At 38.6% G+C, this 19696-nt stretch overlaps 1 protein-coding gene across 22 annotated transcripts in view; it reads right to left on the reverse strand.

Annotated features, from left to right (window-relative positions):
* NCOA1 (nuclear receptor coactivator 1) overlaps nucleotides 1-19696 on the reverse strand; it is a 241938-nt gene that overhangs the window by 9567 nt on the left and 212675 nt on the right. For all 22 annotated transcript variants that reach the window (XM_025983969.2, XM_025983974.2, XM_025983972.2 and 19 more), the window contains 4 exons: nucleotides 18895-18996; nucleotides 16327-16729; nucleotides 7128-7299; nucleotides 987-1170 (listed from right to left, as the gene is read on the reverse strand). In XM_025983969.2, the coding sequence (XP_025839754.2) occupies nucleotides 987-1170; nucleotides 7128-7299; nucleotides 16327-16729; nucleotides 18895-18996 (861 nt within the window). The remainder of the gene's footprint in view (nucleotides 1-986; nucleotides 1171-7127; nucleotides 7300-16326; nucleotides 16730-18894; nucleotides 18997-19696) is intronic.

Below are 19696 nucleotides of genomic sequence, written 5' to 3' on the forward strand. Positions count from 1 at the left end.
ATTCTGCTTTAAATATAATATAAATGTCCCCTTAACATTCATTAGACTTTTCCACCTCTATCCCTGCCTACGTTATGTTGTAGCAACCAGTCTTGAATGTTCTTTTCTATTCTCTTTTTTTAGACACATCTTCCAAGAACCTTTCCTAATCAGATGATTTTTCCTCTTAACCCTGCAGTAGTTAGTTGGGGGTATCCCCAAACTGATATAAATATGTAAGGTCCTAGGGCAGTCCATCTCTTATATGGCAGTTTTGTCCTATTATTCAACTGATTCTTTGTTTATGCTGGGTCTCCCCAACTTGTTAATATTATCTCCCACAGAGCTATCTTTGTATATAATAAGTACCGAATAAATGTTTGTTGAAATGAAAGGGAAAAGTGAAGAAAACATATTCAGGATATAAAGGAGTAAATTCCAAGCCAATGTATTATCTGTATCATTTTATTTTATTTATTTATTTTTAAGTAGGCTCCATGTCCAGCATGGAGTCCAATGAAAGGCCTGAATTCATGACCCCAAGATCAAGACCTGAGTCGAGATCAAGATCAGATGCTTAACTGAGCTACCCAGGTGCCCCTGTATCATTTTATAATAAATCTAAATAATAAAATCTCTTTTAAAAATATTTTATTTATTTATCTGAGAGAGAGAGAGAGTGTGCACAACCAGTGTGCAGCATAAAAAGAGGGAGAAGCAAGCCACTCAGGTTCCCCAAACAATAAAACTTGAGACTAAAATCTTGCAAGGTCTATCAAAATTTCCATTGTATAGCTTAAGAGGTAGTAATTATCAAAAGATAGTGTGAAATCATAAAGAAGTGCTTCTTTTCCCCCTAATTTTATTGAGAAATATTTGACACACATCACTGTATGGTGTGGTTATTTTTGATAAATAACTGTGAACATACCTGATTTTCCTTGGAATAATGACTTGTGGTGTGGTATGGATGTATGTGTAGCAAGTGTGCCAGCTGTGCCACTTACCTGCTCAGGGCACAGAGTGTTCATTCCTGGCATCTGCAAAGAGCTCATCTGCATCTGGCCCATCATTGGGTTCATGTTCTGAACATTTGTGTTTCCACCTGCCATGGACACGGTGATGCTCATATTGTTGTACACTCCTGGCTGCGCAGGTGTGGGCTGGTTCTGGACAGCTTGACTGAACACACTGTTAACTCAAAAACAATCCCAATTACATCCACGGTTCACAAAGATGGGGATAATGTGACTGGACTCTGCTGCTTAATTATCAGATAAAAATCGAAAGGAAAGATTTTACAGTCTTAAATTATGTGTTAAGACTTTATCTTACTACAACATATAGAAATTGAGTGTAATTGAGATGAATTTTGAACTCTGCCCAAAGGAGTTAATAACTACAAAGAGCTCTTTTTAAGTTACAATTATCTGGCCTAGTATCAGAGTTGTCAATCTCCAATTAGCTGGATAATTAAGAAAGAAAGTTTTCCACATAAGCACACCTTCCAGATAACTGAAATTTACTCATTTAACTATTAAAATCATTCTAAAATTTATTACACCATTTTATCTTCCTAAACAGAGACTATTCTATTTAAGCAAAATGCCTGGGATATATATCAATCCTCAATATATGTTCACTGAATTAATTAACAAAGGAATCAGTAATTCAAAGACGGCATTCTTATATTGTGGTTGCTTATACATCTTAGACTTACACTTAAGGTGAATAGTACTATCTTGTTCTACTCATTCCTCATCTCTAGTAATAAGTGACACATGGCAAACACTCAGTAAATATCTGGCGAATGAGTGACTTATGACATGGGTTATTATTACTCAGTGTTGTCAACTGATGAGGTTTGGACTGCTTCCTATTTATAGATTTTCTGGTATTGACACTAATGTTAGTTTCTAAGTGTAGCTGAGAGACTATCTGAAGAGAATTCCCTGGGACTTGTTGAGAACTGGGACTCTCAGGCCTTACTCCAGCCCCAGTGAATCAGTTTCTGAGGGTGGACACAGAAAGTCTCATTTTTAACCATGCACTTTAAGACTCAAGGGCCTTTATTCAATGTTCTGGAGCTTGCTGTCTCTTCTCAAGGATTCAGCTTCTGGCTGCTTTCACTATGCTATAAACTAAGAGGAATATAACCAGATATTTTTATTTGGCAAACATAATGTTTTTAAAGACTCCAAAGGTCTTCTCAGGCCAGAAGATGGCTTTATGTCTTTTCTACAAGCAAAATGCAAGGGCAATTATGTTTTTCAGAGGGCTTCTTTTACTGATGTCCTTCTTTACAGCCTTGTTCTGAACTGCTGTTATACCAAAATCTTAAATGTTAAACCAATGTCTCTTAGTAGGTAGAATAGTATGGAATAAACTAGAAGTGAATACAACTTGAAACTTTATATTTGAACCCCCAAATTCTAAATGATACAGACTGACATATCTAAAGGAAAATGATGTGAATTATGTCTTTTCCAAGTTCTACAAAACATCAAATGTTTTATGATTATCAGTTGTTAAACATTAAACTGCTGGTAAAATTCCACCTATTTTAATGTTAATTTTGGAGAATTTGATTTCTAAAAATTATTTACCCCATCAATGGCTTATCTATTCCTTGCTAGCTCTTGGGAGGTAAGCAGGATGTACTGACATTTATAGTTTCCAGTAGATTAAGGTAATCATACTAAAATTAACAGGCTGAGAAACAGCCTATTCATCATGTCTGAAGAAAAGTAGCAAATTTTCTCCAAGTAATTATAAAACACAAATGCTCAAAGAAAATTATATTCCTAGGAAATGGTCAATAATACATCTTTGAACCATTAATGTCTGTACAGTGTGTATGCTTGTGAGGCAGTGCCCCACAACTAAAGGTGAGGAAAAGCCTATTAGTTTGCTGCCTATTTTCTAATGAGAACATTTCTGCCCCAGACAATGCTCATTTGTCAATTGATCCATAAATCACCACTGTGGAGGCTCAGCTAAGGGCTATGTAAGTTAATGCATGCAAAAGCTTCAAGGACTGCAATGATGTCATCCTGGTGAAAAAAAGTTCAGGGTTTAATTTCTTTTCACATTTATACTTGAGACTTTTATTAGCTTAAGTTCATTCAAACTGCTCTTGCCAAGAGTTCCATTTCAGTTCCTTCCATTATGGGAAGAAGACAAGCCCTGCTGCAGCATCCATCACTATTCTAGGTCTCTGAAGGGACTGTGGGGTTCACCTGTGCCTTAGACCCAATGTACAAAGAAACCCTCCCTCTCTCTGCTTTCTTAGGCAGCCCCATGGCAGTCACTACAGTTTCTTAGGCTAGCACCAGGTATTTGGAAGCCCCTAAATCATGGGGTGGGGACCGTGGAGGAAGGTAAAAATGAAGAATTTGGCCTGAAGTGGCTTCCATACGTATTACAGATATTATTAACAAGCAAGGAGGTGCTCCAGGTCAAATAAGTCTAAAACCAAAGGGTTAAACAACAGGCCTTCCTAGGCTTTAAAATGCTAATAAGTGCTAGGACTCTCCCTAGTGCCTAGTTTTACACACAAACCTGCACTGTTCCAGGACAAAGAGGCTTAGTTTAACCCTTTATTTTTCTTGCCACCAGAAAGATCATGAAAAAGAATCACATTACAGTCTGAACTCTATTACATCATTCTACTAAATGATTCTTTGTTTCATGTTTTATTTCTCTCCATTTACTCCTGTCACCACCTAGACTCTTGGTAACTTGACAGCAAGGGCAGTTTTCCCCTGTTCCTTGTGGTACCTTGCACTGTGCAAGACAAACAGTGAGTGGTCACAAAATACATGCTGCCTGTGTTGACTAATAAGCTTTTACACATGAAGCAAATAAGCAAGTGTGAATGCTTAAAGACTTGGTGACAACTATTTTCTTTTTTCAATGATTTGGCAAAGTCAAAGTTCACAAAAACTGTGAAAGTACAACAAAAATTCAAGCCCACATTTGACCCTGAATCCAAGAAGTGACTGAGGTAGGACAGGGAATCTTTGTACTCGTTCACAATAGGTGTACATTAAATGCTCACCTGTTCTAAAGGATGGACATACCCAAGTAAACAAAAACAAAGTCTTGCTCTTAGGATGATATTATTCCAGTTGGAGGAGACAGACCATAAACAAACGAACTAACACACAATATGTCAGGTGTTAAGTACTATGAAGAGAAATAGAGAAGGGGAAAAAAGGGACAAGCAGGTGGGAAATGCTGTTGTTTTAGAAATGATGATCTGGTAAGTTTAATATGGTGACATTTAATATCTATGTCTAATAAGGTGACATTTAAGGAGCAACTTGAAGTGTGAGAGAGCAGACCATGTGGCTACTGTGAGAAGAACATTCCAACGGAGGGATTTAAAAATGCAAAGGCTCTGAGTTTGCAATGTACTTGGCACATGTGAAGAACAGAAGAATAAACAGATATCAGTGTGGCAGACTGAGTGATGGGAATAGCAGCTGAGGTCAAAAAGGGACCCAGGAACAAGATTATGTGGGCTTCACAGGCCCTATACTGCATTTTGAGTAAGTTGGTGAGCACTGAGTAAAGAACTGCCATACTGCTCATGTTTGAAATGTATCACTCTGGAGTGCCTGGGTGGCTCAGTCGGTTAAGCATCTGTATTCAGCTCAGATCATGATCCCAGGGTCCTGGGATTGAGCCCAGTATCAGGCTCCTAACTAAGCAGGGAGTCTGCTTCTCCTTCTCTCTGCCCCTCCTTTCCACTTGTGCACGTGCTTGCTCTCTCTCACTCTCTCTCAAATAAATAAATAAATAAATACTTAAAAAAATAAAAATAAAAAGCATCACTCTGTCTACCATCACTATTCTAGGTCTGCCTACCATCACTAGTATCACTATTCTAGGTTTCTTTCTTTTCTTTTTTTTTTAAGATTTTATTTATTTATTCACTCATGAGAGAGAGAGAGAGAGAAAGAGAGGCAGAGACACAGGCAGAGGGAGAAGCAGGCTCCATGCAGTGAGCCTGATGTGGTACTTGACCCCAGGTCTCCAGGATCATATCCTGGGCTGAAGGTGGCGTTAAACCGCTGAGCCACCCGGGCTGCCCTATTCTAGGTTTCTGAAGGAACTGTGGGGTTTACCAGTGCCTTAGACCCAATATACAAAGAAACCCTCCCTCTCTCTGCTTTCTTAGGCAGCCCCATGGCAGTCACTACAGTTTCTTAGGCTAGCACCAGGTATTTGGAAGCCCCTAAATCATGGGGTGGGGGCCATGGAGGAAGGTAAGGATAAAGAATTTGGCCTGAAGTGGCTTCCATAGCATATTCCATATGCTAGCCTAAGAAACTGTAGTGACAGTGGGGTGCTGATTGGGCAGCTGTATGTACAGTATGGCATTCAGGGAAGAAGTTTGGACTGGAGATTTAAATTGATAAGTCATGTACCTAGAGATAGGCATTTACAGCCCTAAGAGTGGACAGCATAACCAAGGGAGAAAGTAGACAGAATGAGCCCAGAGGCCCTCAAATGGAGCTCTGGGAGATGAGGAAGATCCAGCAGAGGACACTGAGAGTTACCTTTCTCAAGAGAGAATGCTGTTCCAGAAACTCAATGAAGAAGGAGCTTTAAGAAGGAATAAATGTCTAAGTATGTCAAATGCTACCAATAATCACTACATCTGGTATTGCAGAGGACACTGATGACCACTGTAGAGGACAAGGATACTTCTGGTAAGTGGTAGGGGTGAAAGCGTACAGGTCAACAAGGCAAGGAGAAGCAGTGTTAGAGTCTTTTAGGGAATTTAACTGTAAAAGGGAGCAGAGCTGTCAGGGGAATTGTGTTTTTTCCAAGATACATTTAAATGCTTAGGTGTAGGTATGAGGCCAGAGTTTAGCTGGATTTCTTTAGGGAGTGTTTTGTTAGCAGGGCCAAGTGCAACAGAGGGAGAGCTGGGCAAGGGATTTGAGAGTGTCTGTAGAGGAATAGCTATAATCACGGAACACAGAATCTAAAGTGAATTTAGGAAGCTGGGATCAGAACATATTAGGAGACTAAATTCTTTTTGCATCTTATATAGACAGTTCCATTTCTAGCTAATTTACACACAGTCCTCACAGAGAGCAACACAATTCTCTAACGGGAAGACTTCCTCTCACCTTTCAGTGAACTTTAGGAAAATGTGGTCTTAAGTTTTTAACTTTAACTGCCTTACTTATTATGTTGTCAGATCAAACAGCTTCCCTGTCATTAGAACCAAGACACAACCTAATTAAAAGCCTTATAAAACTCAAGTGAAGTGTGAAAAGTTCAGCAGCCAGGATCTGGGGGGAAAATGACGTTAGTGAGATAATTCTAAGCAGAATGGGCAAGATGAGGCCACTGAAAATCTAGAAATTCAAAGAGCTGGCTGAGGCAGAATGGCCTGAGAAGCCTCAAAACCTTTGCTGTTGCTATGAAATCTTTCAAACATGCTGAGAGGGGTGAAGCCTGTGTGCCCACTGTTCAGGCTCTAATGAATCCTGATAGCCATTCTTACTTTAGAGTTTTAGGAGTTTTTATCTGTTTTTATAAAGGACCTATTTTTTTTTTTTTTAAGTATCCATTTCTATATCTGTCCCAGGAAAGCTCTGTTACACACAGGAGTTAATCACATTCTTCAGGTATGCTGGTGATGGGATGGAAAGGTTGGGGGGCCACTAGATATATTTTCTGTACTGTAAATGTGTAAATTTGCCTTTAAAATGACTTGAAACTTAAAGGATTTAAAAGTCATTATTTCTCTTTGCGATCACATAAAATTCATTCAGTTCCATGAACTTGCAAATGGCAGCAGCCTTTATTTATTTATTTATTTATTTATTTATTTATTTATTTATTTATCAATCAATCAATCATTCAATCAAGATTTTATTTATTTATTCATGAGAGACACACAGAGAGAGGCAGAGACACAAGCAGAGGGAGAAGCAGGCTCCATGCAGGGATCCTGAAGCAGGACTTGATCCCGGGACTGCATGCTCATGCCCTGAGCCTTAGGCAAACACTCAACTGCTGAGCCACCCAGGTGTCACAATACCCTTCTATTTAGATTGTGAAGGCATGACTGTTCTTATGTACTACAGAGGACCCGGCCTGCTCATATATAAAAACTTACTTACTTGTTTCCCATTGCTCCTGGCTGCCAGGCCTTCATGTCTGGTGACTGGTACCCAGAAGAGGGTGGAGTTGGCTGGAGCAGAGAGCTCTGAGGAGGAGGGATTGGCATCGGCACCATGGAGCTACCAGGGCTTAGAGATGGAGCAAAGTTGGCCTCACCTTGGGGAACCATTCCTGCAAATTGACACAAATTAATTTATGTGAATATACTATAAATTTATTAGCTTCATAAAAGAGAATACCTCCCCCTCCACAAGGATCTGTAACAATATAGTTAGAAATAGCCTATTCAACCAAGTAGGGAAAGCATTTCAATCTCTTCAAAATAAGGCAGGAGGAGATTTCAGTATAAACAGACAAACACATCAAGTTTGGAAGAATGCCTTCTATTCATTAACATATTGATCTTGGTACCGGGATTATGTATAATGTTTTTTTTTTTTCTGTTCTTTTTTGCTTACATGGATTTTTAAGTGTAAAAAACATACATGAACATACATGACAGATTACTTGAATAATCAAAATAAGTTAGAAAGGGGGAAAGGTATGACAAACACATGTGTGAAATGAAAAATGAGCCAAGTTTTGTCCATGCCTCAGTCATCTCTGTGGACTCTTCTTTCTTTCCCTGTCCTTTTTTATTTTTAATTTTTTAAAAGCTTTACTGAGGTGTAATCTAGGCTGCCTTGAATTCACCCACAACTCCATGATTTTTAATCAATTTACAGAGCCCTGCAACCATCACCACAGTGCGGTCTGGACACTGTCATCACCCTCACCATCCCTCTGGACTTGTCTGCAGTCAATTCTGTCTCTTACCTCCAGCCTTAGGCAACCACTGATCTGCTGTCTCTACAGATGTGCCCTTTGGGGGCAATGTCACGTAAATGTAATCATATGAGGTCTTATGGGTCGAGCTTCTTTCAATTTGATAATGTTTCTGAGGTCCAACCATTCTGTAGCATTTATTGGTAGTTTGTCCCTTTCTATGCAGGATTGATGATTAGCAGCTATTGATATAATCATGTTAAAAATTAACTGACTGTAACATTAACAGTTTACTTCTGGATTTTTAGGCTGTTGCAGTGATCTGCATGTCCACACTTGTACTAATACTATATTGTCTTGGCTGATGTGACTTTATGGTAATATTTGAAACTTGACAGTCATCCAACTTGGCTTTTCTTTTTCAAAACTGTCTTGGCTATTCTGGGTACTCTGCATTTCCATATAAATTATAGGAGAAGCTTGTCAATTTCTTCAAAAAGCATACTGACATTTTGATTGCTCTGAATTATAAGATCAATTTGGAGTGAATTTGCCGTCTTTTCAGTCTTTATCTGATTTCACTTTGTACAGCTTCCACTATTATACCTTCAAGTTCACTAATATTTTCTTTTGTAATATCTAATCACCTTCTCATTCCATCTAGTACATTTTTCATCTCAGACATTGTACTTTTTGTCTCCAAAAGTTTGGTTTGGTTTTATTTATATTGTCCTTTACTTAATATGTTCAAGCTTTTCTAGCTTTTTGAACATATGAAATAAATGTATAATTTATAATTGTCTCAATGGCCTGTCTACTCATGTTGTCACTTGTATGATTTCTGGGTTGGTTTTTTTTTTTTTTTTTTTAAAGATTTTATTCATGAGAGACAGAGAGAGAGGCAGAGACACGGGAAGAGGGAGAAGCAGGCTCCCTGTAGGGAGCCTGACATGGGACTCAATCCCGGATCTTCAGGATCAGCTCTGGGCCAAAGGCGGCACTAAACCGCTAAGCCACCGGGCTGCCCTTTGGGTTGGTTTTGATGACAGATTTTTCTCCTCATTATCGGTTTTATTATCCTGCATCTTTGCATTCCTGGTAATTAAAAAGACCGATCCCAGACCTTGTGAATTCTATCTTGTTAGGTGCTGGAATATTACAGAACTTAAAAAATATATATATATATATATACACACACACACACACACACACACATATGTATATGTATATGTATACGTATATGTATATGTATATGTATACACTTCCCCCTTCCCGCCCCAAGAGAGGAAGAGAGAGCAAGTGCACATGACTGGGGGTGGTGGGATTTAAAGAGTCTTAAGCAGGCCCCATGTCCAGCATGGAGCCAGACATGGGGCTCAATGCAGGGCGCCATTTCACGATCCTGAGATCATGACCTGAGCCAAAATTAAGAGTTGAATGCTTAACTGACTGAGCTACCTAGGTGCCCCTAAAAGTCCTTCAAATATTTTCAACCTTTGTCTGGGTTGTAGTTAGGTGACATGGAGACAGTTTAATTCTTTGGGGTCTTGCAATCAAGAGATAAGAGCAGAGTTTATGGTTTATTTTGCCTGCTACTGAGACAAAATCCTTCTGAGTATTTTACTTGACACCCCATGAGTCATGAAGTTTTCTATTCTGACTAGTGGGAAGAGAAGTTGGCCCTGTGTGAACTTTGCAAACCGTTCCCTGTAATTTTTCCAGGTGGTTTTCCCTGGCCTTGGCTTGCACACACATACACACATGCACACAAACATACAAACACACACAAAACCTGAGTGGGACCCTGTGCACATCCCTGCAGTTCTCTCCCTTTATGACTCTCTTTTCTCTGGTCCTATTCCCTGAGACCTCTAGTTGCCTTGGCTTCCCTGGACTCCCAGCTCCATGGGCTCAACTCAGGGAAACCATTAGTTCCTTTTGGACTCCCTCTCCATGCAGCATGGTCTGAATGATTTCTAAAACTGTAGTTCAACATGCTTTTATTTTTTTGTTTGTTTCAGATGAGAATAAATCTGGTTCCTGTTACTCCAACTTAGCCAAAAGTGCAAGTCCATAACATTTTAGAAGTAAAAATGGATTTCTTTTTTATGATTTCTGTTATGCTAACACTTCGTATTTTTTTTTCCTGACAAAATACATTTCATAGTTTAATACTCTTGAAGTACAGAGAGTTATAAAGGTGAGGAGAAAAAGAATACCATAATTTGATTACCCATAATTTAGTATAATTCCTTCAAATCTTACTTTATAAAACCTTGCACAATTTTGTGACCTGCTTCTTTCCCTGATGATTGTATCATAAGCATGTTTCTATGTCCTTAACGTCTCTTTATAAATATAATTGCATATTCTGTGTTCTGCCATTGTTATTACAACTTTTTTTGTGTGTGGTTAATCTGGTAAGAGATGTAGCTAAATTCATTCACTTTCGCTTTTTGGGTAGACAACAATTTTTAAAATATTTTAAATTTTCAATGAAAGTTGACTTTCTATAGTTTTTTCTTTTATTAAATATTTAACTACTTCTTTTCTTGCTAAAGATTATATAAATAGCATCACAAGCCAGATTTCAGGTTGTACTACAAAGCTGTGGTCATCAAGACAGTGTGGTACTGGCACAAAAACAGACACATAGATCAATGGAACAGAATAGAGAATCCAGAAGTGGACCCTCAACTTTATGGTTAACTAATATTCGATAAAGGAGGAAAGACTATCCACTGGAAGAAAGACAGTCTCTTCAATAAATGGTGCTGGGACAATTGGACATGCAGAAGAATGAAACTAGACCTCTCTCTTTCACCATACACAAAGATAAACTCAAAATGGATGAAAGATCTAAATGTGAGACAAGAGTCCATCAAAATCCTAGAGGAGAACACAGGCAACACCCTTTATGAACTTGGCCACAGTAACTTCTTGCAAGATACACCCACAAAGGCAAAAGAAACAAAAGCAAAAATGAACTATTGGGATTTCATCAAGAAGCTTTTGCACAGCAAAGGATACAGTCAACAAAACTAAAAGACAACCTACAGAATGGGAGAGGATATTTGCAAATGATGTATCAGATAAAGGGCTAGTTTCCAAGATCTATAAAGAACTTATTAAACTCAACACCAAAGAAACAATCCAATCATGAAATGGGCAAAAGACATGAAGAGAAATCTCACAGAGGAAGACATGGACATGGCCAACACACACATGAGAAAATGCTTTGCATCACTTGCCATCAGGGAAATACAAATCAAAACCACAATGAGATACCACCTCACACCAGTGAGAATGGGGAAAATTAACAAGGCAGGAAACAACAAATGTTGGAGAGGATGTGGAGAAAAGGGAACCCTCTTACACTGTTGGTGGGAATGTGAGCCACTCTGGAAAACTGTGTGGAGGTTCCTCAAAGAGTTAAAAATAGATCTGCCCTATGAGCCAGCAATTGCACTGTTGCGGATTTACCCCAAAGACACAGATGCAATGAAACGCCGGGACACCTGCACCCCGATGTTTCTAGCAGCAATGTCCACAGTAGCCAAACTGTGGAAGGAGCCTCGGTGTCCATCGAAAGATGAATGGATAAAGAAGATGTGGTTTATGTATACAATTACTCAGCCATTAGAAATGACAAATACCCACCATATGCTTCAACTGGATGGAACTGGAGGGTATTATGCTGAGTGAAATAAGTCAACTGGAGAAGGACAAACATTATATGTTCTCATTTATTTGGGGAATATAAATAATAGTGAAAGGGAATAGAAGGGAAGGGAGAAGAAATGGGTAGGAAATATCAGAAAGGGAGACAGAACATGAGAGACTCCTAACTCTGGGAAATGAACTAGGGGTGGTGGAAGGGGAGGAGGGCGGGGGGTGGGGGTGAATGGGTGACGGGCACTGAGGGGGGCACTTGACGGGATGAGCACTGGGTGTTATTCTGTATGTTGGCAAATTGAACACCAATAAAAATAAATTTATTATAAAAAAAGATAATAAAAATAAAGCTACATATTTTCTTTTTTGCTTCCTCCATCTGTAATTTAATCTCTAATAATTTTGACTTAGAACATATGGAGAAACTAATTTTTTTCATTTAGGACTCTAGAAGATGGGTTTTTTTTCCTCCATCATCTTCATTTATATGTTGACCATCTTTGCATGCACTCTAAATTATAACTGTTTTGGTTGTGATCTTTGAAAAAGTACTTGTCTGTTCCTAATGCATTTTTAGCCTTATTAATGAAGTAATTTCTTTCAGAAAAATATGTGAGGGTAGAAAAGAAAATATATTCTGGACATTATTCTGTGGATTTGAAGTTAAACAATAAATAAGAGATTGCACGTATATCAGCATACTTTTTGACATTTCTTTTTGGATTCATCTCACATTCTAATTGTTTTCCTTATCAGATGACCTACTTTTAGTAGAAAGAACCACCTTGTGAATAATGAATTGCAAGAATCAGAGTTTTGGTCTGGGTTCTGCCACCACATTGGACCTTGGATTTCTTGGACCAATCTAGTCCCTTCCGGTTTAAAATTTCTATAATTCTATCTTTGCCTAGACTATGCTAAGTCTCCCTAATGGGCCATAAATAGCATCACAGCCATTTGGCAGCAGCAACTAGAACCGAGATTCATCCTTCCATTCATTTACTTCTTTGGAGATTCATTGAACATCTACTCTCCCTGCCAGACCACTGTGCTAAGCAATAGAGAAACTAAAAAAGTCACAGTTGGCTCAGTCAAGGAACTTGCTATTTAAAAAGTAAGGCAGCTAGGTAAGCAAGTGTCTGTAAGACAGGGTGGTAAGTGCTTATGATTGGGAGTGGTCAAGGAAGGCTTCCCAGAGGAGACACTTCAGAGAGAAGGAACAGGAATGAGGCAGTTGAACAAAAGATATTGGTTGAGACAGAGGATACAGGATTACAAGGCCTAGTAAGAAAAGAGAGCAAGGTATGTACTCTTTCTTGGAACTTAAGAAGTTTTTACAGCTGGGACAATGAGAACTGGAGAGAAGGGGAAGTGGAATGAGGAGTCTAACTTTGGACAAGTTGCATTGGGGATGCTAGTGGAAAGAAAATTCAAGTATGTCTGTCATGAGGCAGCTGCAAACAAGAACTATATGATCTGGTTAGAGCTACATAAGAGAATCATCAGCATGAAGAGGTCACTGAAGACACAGTAGAAGAGATTACTTAAGAAGAATGGGTAGAGTAGCATGTTTACTGTAGTTCACAGAAGAGGGAGCTACGGATTGGCTTTAAGAAATTCATGAGGGATCCCTGGGTGGCGCAGCGGTTTAGCTCCTGCCTTTGGCCCAGGGCGCGATCCTAGAGACCCGGGATCGAATCCCCTGTCGGGCTCCCAGTGCATGGAGCCTGCTTCTCCCTCTGCCTATGTCTCTGCCTCTCTCTCTCTCTCTCTCTGTGTGTGACTATCATAAATAAATAAAAATTAAAAAAAAAAAAAGAAATTCATGAAATGGGTACAAAATTTTGTAAAAATTTCCATCATATATACTTTAAATATCACCTTGGTATAAAATAAATTTTATTATTATTTTTTTAAAGATTTCATTTATTTCATGAGACATACAGAAAGAGAGGCAGAGACATAGGCAGAGGGAGATGCAGGCCCCATGCAGGGAGCTCAATGCTGGACTCAACCCCGGGACTCCAGGATCACGCCCTGAGCCAAAGGCAGACGTGCTTAACTGCTGAGCCACTCAGGCATCTCTAAAACAAGTTTAAACGTCTAATTCTGTTCATGTGCACTCATCATTATGGCCTGATAATCTAGAAAAAGTTTTGGTCTTCAGAAATAAAAGAAAGCAAACTGCCATTACTATTACCTACATGTTTCATTTACTTTGGGCCTCTACTAAGCTAAAAGATGCCAAAGCAAAGGACTAAAGCTAAGTTAATAAATTCAACCTTTGGTTTTACTATGATCAATTAACACAACAAATTTTTTGTGGAAAGGGCCAGATAGCAATTATTTCTGATTCTGCAGACCATAAGGTTTCTAGTACAACCGAACTCCATGTATGAAGCCAACCTCACATGACAATACATCAACTAATGAGGATGACTGTGTTACAGTAAAACTTCATTTACAAAAGTTGAAACTTCTCCAGAACTTGAATTTGTACTGACAGAAACCTGGTCTTGAGGTTTTCTACCAGGTTGTTGATAATGTTGGAATGAGTTTATAACTTAGATTAATGGAAGAACTTAAAAACACTGCCTCTTTATTTTTATTTTTTAATTTTTTAAAAGACTTTATTTATTTATTCATGAGAGAGACAGAGAGAGAGAGGCAAAGACAGAAGCAGGATCCATGCAGGGAGCCCGACGTGGGACTCGATCCCGGGACCCCAAGATCACACCCTGAGTAGAAGGCAGGTGCCAAACCGCTGAGCCACCCAGGGATCCCCAACACTGCCTCTTTAAATGTTCTTTTGCTCTCCAGAAAAACTGACAACTTCTCCCCCTATTATTTTGATGTAGTTCATGGAAGAACTACAAGCTCTGTCATTTTATTTCAATTTGCAACTGGATGAAACAATTACTCTTTTCATTGCACCCAGCTTCTAGGTTTTGTTTGTAATAGGAATGCTGACTTCATCAATGATGAATTCTTATTTTGTGAAAAGTATTTTCTGTTAATCTAAATTTGGACTAGAAGAAAAATCCAGGTACCAGATCGAGTGCATACTATGGGTAGCAACACATCCAGTTATGCTGCCTAGAGAAGAAGTAAGCTCCACCCACTCATGATCTCAATCATTGTGTACACTGACATGGCAACAGATCAAAGACTAGACCCACAACTCTGAAAGAAATCTTGTCAACTCCACTGGAAATCGGGTTCTGAAGTACTACTTTTCTAGGTGGCTTTGTCAAGAAACAAGCGCAGGACAGGAAATTCTTGGCTCTCCAGAGAAGAGGTGTTGAAGAACATGACTGAAAATGGACAGAAGTATTGTTTTTATTTTTATTTTTTTAAGAGAAAAGAATCCTTGGGCAATTTACTAATGTTTGGCTTACTCACAGCTACTTCTTTTTTGCCAATGAATGAGATAAACCTTTTGATTTAAGCCTCTGTAATCAATATTCTGAATGCTACTAAGATTATATCTGCTGTCTGGGCTAAGTTGCCATTTTGGAAGAGGAACAGAGAACCAGGTAACTAAATAAGTATTCTAATTTTGGAGGAAGTACTTCTGCAGGCTAGAATAAAGTGAAAAAGCCTTGTCAAGTTCTCTGCATACAGAAAATCGTAAGACACATGAAAGTGGCCTTCAAAAGGTTCAGACAATATTATAATTACAATATGGATTTATAACCCTTTTCTTGCCATACAGATAGAGTCAGTGATATAAACCAGCCAAAGATGACTTCATTGTCTTGAGGACAAAGGAACTGATTGACATAATTTTGTGTAAAAGGTCTTAGAGAATTCTGGTGCTGTCTGACACAAGTCTCCCTAGATAACTTAATTTAATAGTCAAAGATTTTAGCACTTGTTGCCACCAGAATGAAAGTCTAAATTGATTTGGCTGTCAAAGTTGATAAGTGTATTGCTATGTAAAAAATCTCTATATAACCTCAACATTTTATTTAAGTCAAATAGCAGGCTTCTCATGGAAATTCGTTTTTAGGCAGTCTTGTAATTTGCTTTTTCTTTGACTTATAAAATGAAGGGATTTATTTCAATTTTCCCCCCAGGAATCAGCCATTAATTTTGCAACAAAATTTGATTAAACATCATGGATTAATCAAATGTACTTTATTATCACTACCCATTAAAATCTGAAAGTGATAGAAGCAAAATTTAAAAGGATATCATCACCTAGGACAAAGAAAATGGAAGAGAGACAACGCAAACAAAAGATTAAAAAGAAAAACAACCTCTGGAAGCCAGAAGTTCCTGATATTGCAGAGGAATAGCTTACAACTTAAGCAGGTAGGAGTGCTGAGACTCTGTAAAGCTGGTTTATCCCTATATTAACTATCGAAAACAAAGTGTCCAACATAATGAAAAAACTGTATGCACATTTTGAGTTAATGTACTTCAACCCATTGTCTGAAGTGGACTTTCATGAGATTCTTATAGGGATCTATGACAGAAAGTAAGAAAGTAAGAGAATATACTCTGTAGATAAAATGCTCAAAACTTTAGAATCAGACAAGTCCTTATAGATTTTCTAATTAATCATCTCAGCTATCAGTGAGTGGTAAGCCTCAGACCACTTACCCATTAACTGGCAAGAGAGGAGTCTGGAGCCCTATCTCCTGACTCCCATGACAGCATCTTTTCTCTTCGGTATATTGCCTCACTGTTAGTGCACTAAGACACACACAAACCTGTATACTTATGATGGAGGACAGAGTGCAATCCTCATACCTGATCCTGGATACTGGAAGACATTTTGCTGCATCTGAGGATTGATTCCAGTGCCAAATTGTCCTCCCATGTTTCCTGCCATGCCTCTGTTCACCATGCTGTTGCGGTTGGCCAAGGTTGACTCAGGATTTGCCGCCAGTTGTGAAAATGGGCTGGTTGAAGCAGGTGGGGTTCCTGGGTTTGTACCATAGCTTGGTGGGTAGGGAAATTGCTGTGGAGCACCCTGAGGAAGACGGGGGTTCCCCATTTGAACTGGCAGTCCAGATGAGGGAGGGAGGTTGTTCCCAAAGCTTTGCTGCCTCATCAGCATGGCTCTTTGCTGCTGAATTAGCTGTCTCTGTCGGTGCTGCTGGCTGTACAACTCCCGCTGGCGTTGTGCCAACATTTGGGCATTCAGGGGTGGCTGCAAAGGAGAAAATAAATCCTCACTTATTAATATTGTTATCATTGCCACCTATTTTGGAAAGCTTACAGGATAAAGCCTAGTAGCTTGGGGCAACAAAATACGTAGCAATTATCACTATGACTTCAATCTTATTGGACATTAGGTTGTTAGGAGACTTTTTTTTCATTTCCCCAAAATTTACTGTTTCTTAGTTTCCCCCTTTTCTCATTGATATCATTGATTCCACTTTACTTAAATGAATAAAATGTGATTATAGTTGATCTTAATTTTCTTCAATATACTTTCCTGCATTTTCCAAATCATTGATAATGAACACGCATTATCTTCACAATTAGAAAACCTACAAATACCATTTAAAAAGGAAGAATCAGAAATCCAGGATCCAATGCCAAACAAATTGTTACTTGAAAAAATAATTATAAACAAAATAATAAACAGAAATAAATGGAACCAGCTATTTTTTTTAAAAAAGATTTATTTTAGAGAGAGAGAGAGCATGAGCAAGGGGACGGGCAGAGGGAGAGGGAAAGAGAGGGAGAGAAGCAGACTCCCTGCTAAGTGCACGGCTAGATACAGGGCTTGATCCCATAACCCTGAGATCATGACCTGAGTCAGATGCTTAAATGACTGAGCTACCCAGGGGCCCCGGAACCATCTATTTTTATATCATTGTTGCAGTAAAGACTACTCCAGGCATTAGAGTATGTGTTTTAATAGCTAAAATACTAGGAATGACAAAAGCGGCAGTAAAATTAGATTACAATCACTTTTTGGTGTAACTTGTAAAGCAACATGGCGTATCAATAAAGCCTTTCTCAGAAAATTTCAATTCAGATTGAGGAACTGATCAAAGTATATAGCTCCTTTAAAATTATACTTGCCAAGTAGATATAGTCCAATCTAAACGAAAATGTGACATATAACTTTTTAATAGAAATCATCTTTATATGAATGACAAAAGTGAGGTCTTGTTTCCTTATGACCTAATTTCCCTTGCATGAGCCAATCACAGAGATTTTTAAGACAGGGAAACCCAAGTATGGATCCATGAAGATGCCAATATCTGCTGCTTAACAGTAGTTTCATTTCGCTTTTTTCTTTTCTTTAGAAAGAGAGAGAGCAAGCGGGAGTGGGGCTAGGAAAGGGAGAGAGAAGCCTAACATGGGGCTCAATCCCAGGACTCCAAGATCATGACCTGAGCTGAAACCAAGAGCTGTATGCTTAACCGATGAGCCACGGAGGTGTCCCATTAACAGTAGTTTCTGTCAATATTTATCCTTTTGGTTACAGTTGGCTTCCTGTATTTGCCTCGAATCCATCTAGGTACATTTTATGGAGAAAAGAAAAGTTTTTTGTGAGTCCTGTCTAAAATTCCTCATCTCTCAAATTTCTGTGTCACCTTAGTTAAGAAAACATGAAAAAGTGGTTGAAGCAAAAATACTGAGCTATGTGTAGAAATTAAGCAGGGAGTGAGTATTAGACAAGTCTTAGAAGGCTACCCAGTTTTTTATGTTTAAAGTTCAAGGGGGGTGGCGCCTGGGTGGCTCAGTGGTTGAACGTCTGCCCTTGGCTCAGGTTGTGGTTCCGGGGCCCTGGAATTGAGTTCCATATTAGGCTCCCCACAGGGAGCCTGCTTCTCCCTCTGCTTATGTCTCTGCCTTTCTCTGTGTGTCTCTCATGAATAAATAAATAAAATCTTAAAAAAAAAAAGTTCCAATGGCCCTGGGTTCATGTACAAGGTTTGTTAAAATATATAAAAAACAGACAATACTGTTGCTCAGACTGAGGAGAGAACACAAGGTAGTTAAGATAACTCAGCAATGTGACTGGGTTTTGATCAGGTTTCAGGTACCATTCACATAGTTTCTTACCTAGGCATCTTATTACTGGTCCTTTTCAGGATAGCAGTAAGAGTATTATACTGATTCACCTGGTATCTAATAGCAATGACAACAATACCAATAAAATGAAAAGGACCCTTGGCTTTAGATCAAATATCAGGAAGGGGTATCACAAGTTGATTATAAATTCATTCTAAAAAAGAGCTGTGTTACTACCTTAGAAGATCAATTCACAGACCATTTTGGAAACTCAAGTCAACACTTTAAGAAACACAACTTGGGTTAGAGAAGTACTAACAATGTCTGGTTTTCTCATATTACCTGAGGTGTAATTTGCTGCTGCATGCCTGATCTCATATTGATGCCAACAGGAGCGTTTGCTGCAAACTGGTTCAAGATAGCTTGGCGATTTTGGTGGATCAACTAAAGAAAAAAGGAAAAATGGGATATCATATTTCTACATATAAACATATACTTTGGCTCTTATAGAGTAACACAAACTTTTTACTAATTATTAACAAGTTTTAGTATTACAGGTTTATTATTTCCCATGTTTATTTGCCAAAAGGTTAGCAGTTCCTAACACTTCTCAAATATTTCCTGCCTACAGAATACGAAATAGGACAGAGCATTTAAAAGCAGAATCCATACACATGTGCATATATATATGTGTGTGTGTGTGTGTGCATATGCATACAGGTATATACACATGTACATACATATATTGTACTTTTATTTTTTATTTTTTTAGGTAGGTTCCACACCAAGCATCAACCCCAACATGGAGCTTGAACCCATGACCCTAAGAATAAGACCTGGGCTGAGATCAAGAATCGGACACTTAACCGACTGAGCCACTCTGGCACCCCCACATATCATACTCTTAAAATCATGTTAATACTCAGTTATTTCAGATAAATACAATAATGGCGAGAAAAGAAACATCAGCCCCACATCTTAAACTATTGTGAATATAAAAGTAAGTACACAATAGGGCACATTCTACAAAGGTCTGGAAGATGAATGGAAAAGTTGAGGTACTTCTCACTTGGAAGCTGTCAGATGAGTACATATTTGGGGAAATCCAACATGATTTTATTCGCTGGAGAGAATTATGTAAGTA

The sequence above is a fragment of the Vulpes vulpes genome, chromosome 8 (assembly GCF_048418805.1).
Source record: "Vulpes vulpes isolate BD-2025 chromosome 8, VulVul3, whole genome shotgun sequence".
NCBI classification, from domain to species: Eukaryota; Metazoa; Chordata; class Mammalia; order Carnivora; family Canidae; genus Vulpes; species Vulpes vulpes.